Source organism: Pteropus vampyrus, unplaced genomic scaffold (genome assembly GCF_000151845.1).
Source record: "Pteropus vampyrus isolate Shadow unplaced genomic scaffold, Pvam_2.0 Scaffold124, whole genome shotgun sequence".
Classification (NCBI taxonomy): Eukaryota; Metazoa; Chordata; class Mammalia; order Chiroptera; family Pteropodidae; genus Pteropus; species Pteropus vampyrus.
This window is the reverse complement of record NW_011888905.1, coordinates 418,992-421,241: the sequence shown is the minus strand read 5'-3', so window position 1 is coordinate 421,241 and position 2,250 is coordinate 418,992. Positions and strand designations below refer to the sequence as shown.

Below are 2,250 nucleotides of genomic sequence, written 5' to 3'. Positions count from 1 at the left end.
GGCTGTAATTACCCTTTCCTCAGATTGGCTCGCCTAAGAGAACTGCACTTTTTCTAAAATGTCGGGTCGTGGGAAGCAGGGCGGCAAGGCGCGCGCCAAGGCCAAGACGCGCTCGTCGCGGGCCGGGCTGCAGTTCCCCGTGGGCCGCGTGCACCGCCTGCTCCGCAAGGGCAGCTACGCCGAGCGGGTGGGCGCCGGCGCGCCCGTGTACCTGGCGGCCGTGCTGGAGTACCTGACGGCCGAGATCCTGGAGCTGGCGGGCAACGCGGCGCGCGACAACAAGAAGACGCGCATCATCCCGCGCCACCTGCAGCTGGCCATCCGCAACGACGAGGAGCTCAACAAGCTGCTGGGCAAGGTCACGATCGCGCAGGGCGGCGTGCTGCCCAACATCCAGGCCGTGCTGCTGCCCAAGAAGACCGAGAGCCACAAGGCCAAGGGCAAATAAGTTTAGACCCCTACCCCTGCACCAGAAGACACGAGGCTCTTTTCAGAGCCACCAATTTAAGGACTGTGACAAAGATCATGTAGGGGATTCAGCAAACCCAACTGTGCATGTGCCCAAAACACCCCCGCACTAAGAGTGAGTAAACTTTTAACACAATGCCAGTTAAGCTCTTTTTCCTGAAATTAGTGGGTGGCTCTGAAAAGAGCCTTTGCGATTGTCAAAGCAGGACCGGCCGCCGAAACTTTACTTCTTAGGCGCCGACCTCTTTGCCTTCGTAGGCTTCGGTTTGGGCGATTTGGCCTTGGCCGCCTTGGGCTTAGGGGCTTTGGCCTTGGCCGGACTCTTGGCCGCTTTCTTGGGCTTGGCGGCCTTCGCCTTCTTCGGACTCTTGGCCACCTTCTTGGCCACGGCGGCCGCCGCAGGCTTCTTCGCCTTCTTCGGGGTCTTCTTGGCGCCCTTCTTGGGGGTGGCCGAGCCCGCCGCCTTCTTGGGCTTCTTGGCCGCGCCGGCAGCCTTCTTGGGCTTGGCCGCGCCCGCCTTCTTGGCCTTGGCCTTGGCCTCGCCGGGGGCCGCCTTCTTGTTGAGCTTGAACGAGCCCGAGGCGCCGGTGCCCTTGGTCTGCACCAGGGTGCCCTTGCTCACCAGGCTCTTGAGGCCCAGCTTGATGCGGCTGTTGTTCTTCTCCACGTCGTAGCCGGCGGCCGCCAACGCCTTCTTGAGCGCGGCCAGCGACACGCCGCTGCGCTCCTTGGAGGCGGCCACGGCCTTGGTGATGAGCTCGGACACCGGCGGCCCGGACGCCTTGCGCTTCCCCGCAGATAACCCCGTTTTCTTCGGCTTCTTCTTAACAGGTGTCTTCTCCACAGGGGCGGGAGTCGCAGGAGCAACTGGAGCGGTCTCCGACATTTTTCTGTTTTGCCAAGAAAGACAAAAAGAGACTTAAGCTGTCAGAGCGGCGTGGCGCGGCGCGGGCGGCGGGGGTTTATATACGAGTCGCTGCGTGGTGATTGGCTGCCGGCCGCGAGCGCCGCGCTGCACCCAGGCGCCTCCGCCCCGCCGCGCAGCTGTGTTTCTTGCCCCTTAAAAAAGAAGAAAAAAATAAGAAATCTGGGCACGAAATAATTGGGGATTTGGGGAAAATGGATCCAAGAGTCTTCGGGCTTCATTCCTACCTTCTTGGCTCTACCTGCTCTCCACGCCGGCACCCTGAAAGTTCCCCGATTCCCCCAACTCCCTTTAAAACTTCGCTCTAACAGAGACAACTTTCAGATTTTGCTTAAAAATGCCATTTCTCTCTGTTTCCTTGGCTAATCTTTCTTCCAGGTCATAGTTCTACACAGTCTTTTCTTTGCAACTTTATGTTAATAAACTCGTTTGTACGCACATACACGAGAAAAATAGTTTCTTTCACGAGAGCAATAGCACAGCTCCCCAGCAAGTCGTCTGCACTGAGCCCTGGGAATTGGCACTGGCGTGGAAGATTCCGCCTACAGGATACACAACTATTTTTTAAAAGATGGATTTTTTAAAAAAAGTCTTTAGGTGGCCAGTGAGTCCTGTGATCCAGGTGTTGAGGAGCTTTAAACATTTTAGCGAGGGCGGGGCGAAGCTGATCTGCTCTCTTCTAGATACCAGTTCTAACTAGTCATCTGCCTTCTTTTAAAAAGTAGTGTGATTGGTTTTTCAGACCTAGAATGGGCATTGGCGATCATCCAGCCTGTCTACAAAGAAGAAAAAGTGAGTCACGAAGCAGTAGGACAGCAGCTCCCCATGGATTTGCCAACTATGATCTGAGGAGCCCC

At 56.9% G+C, this 2,250-nt stretch overlaps 2 protein-coding genes across 2 annotated transcripts; one reads left to right on the top strand and one right to left on the bottom strand.

The window, feature by feature from the left end:
• Window positions 1–43: 43 nt before the first annotated feature.
• On the top strand, window positions 44–514 carry LOC105296308 (histone H2A type 2-C-like). Its single transcript, XM_011366335.2, has one exon. The coding sequence runs from the start codon at window positions 59–61 to the stop codon at window positions 446–448; it is 390 nt and encodes a 129-aa protein (XP_011364637.1). The 5' UTR covers window positions 44–58; the 3' UTR covers window positions 449–514.
• Window positions 456–1,427, bottom strand: LOC105296309 (histone H1.3). The gene has a single exon (XM_011366336.2). The coding sequence runs from the start codon at window positions 1,352–1,354 to the stop codon at window positions 692–694; it is 663 nt and encodes a 220-aa protein (XP_011364638.1). The 5' UTR covers window positions 1,355–1,427; the 3' UTR covers window positions 456–691.
• Window positions 1,428–2,250: the final 823 nt, after the last annotated feature.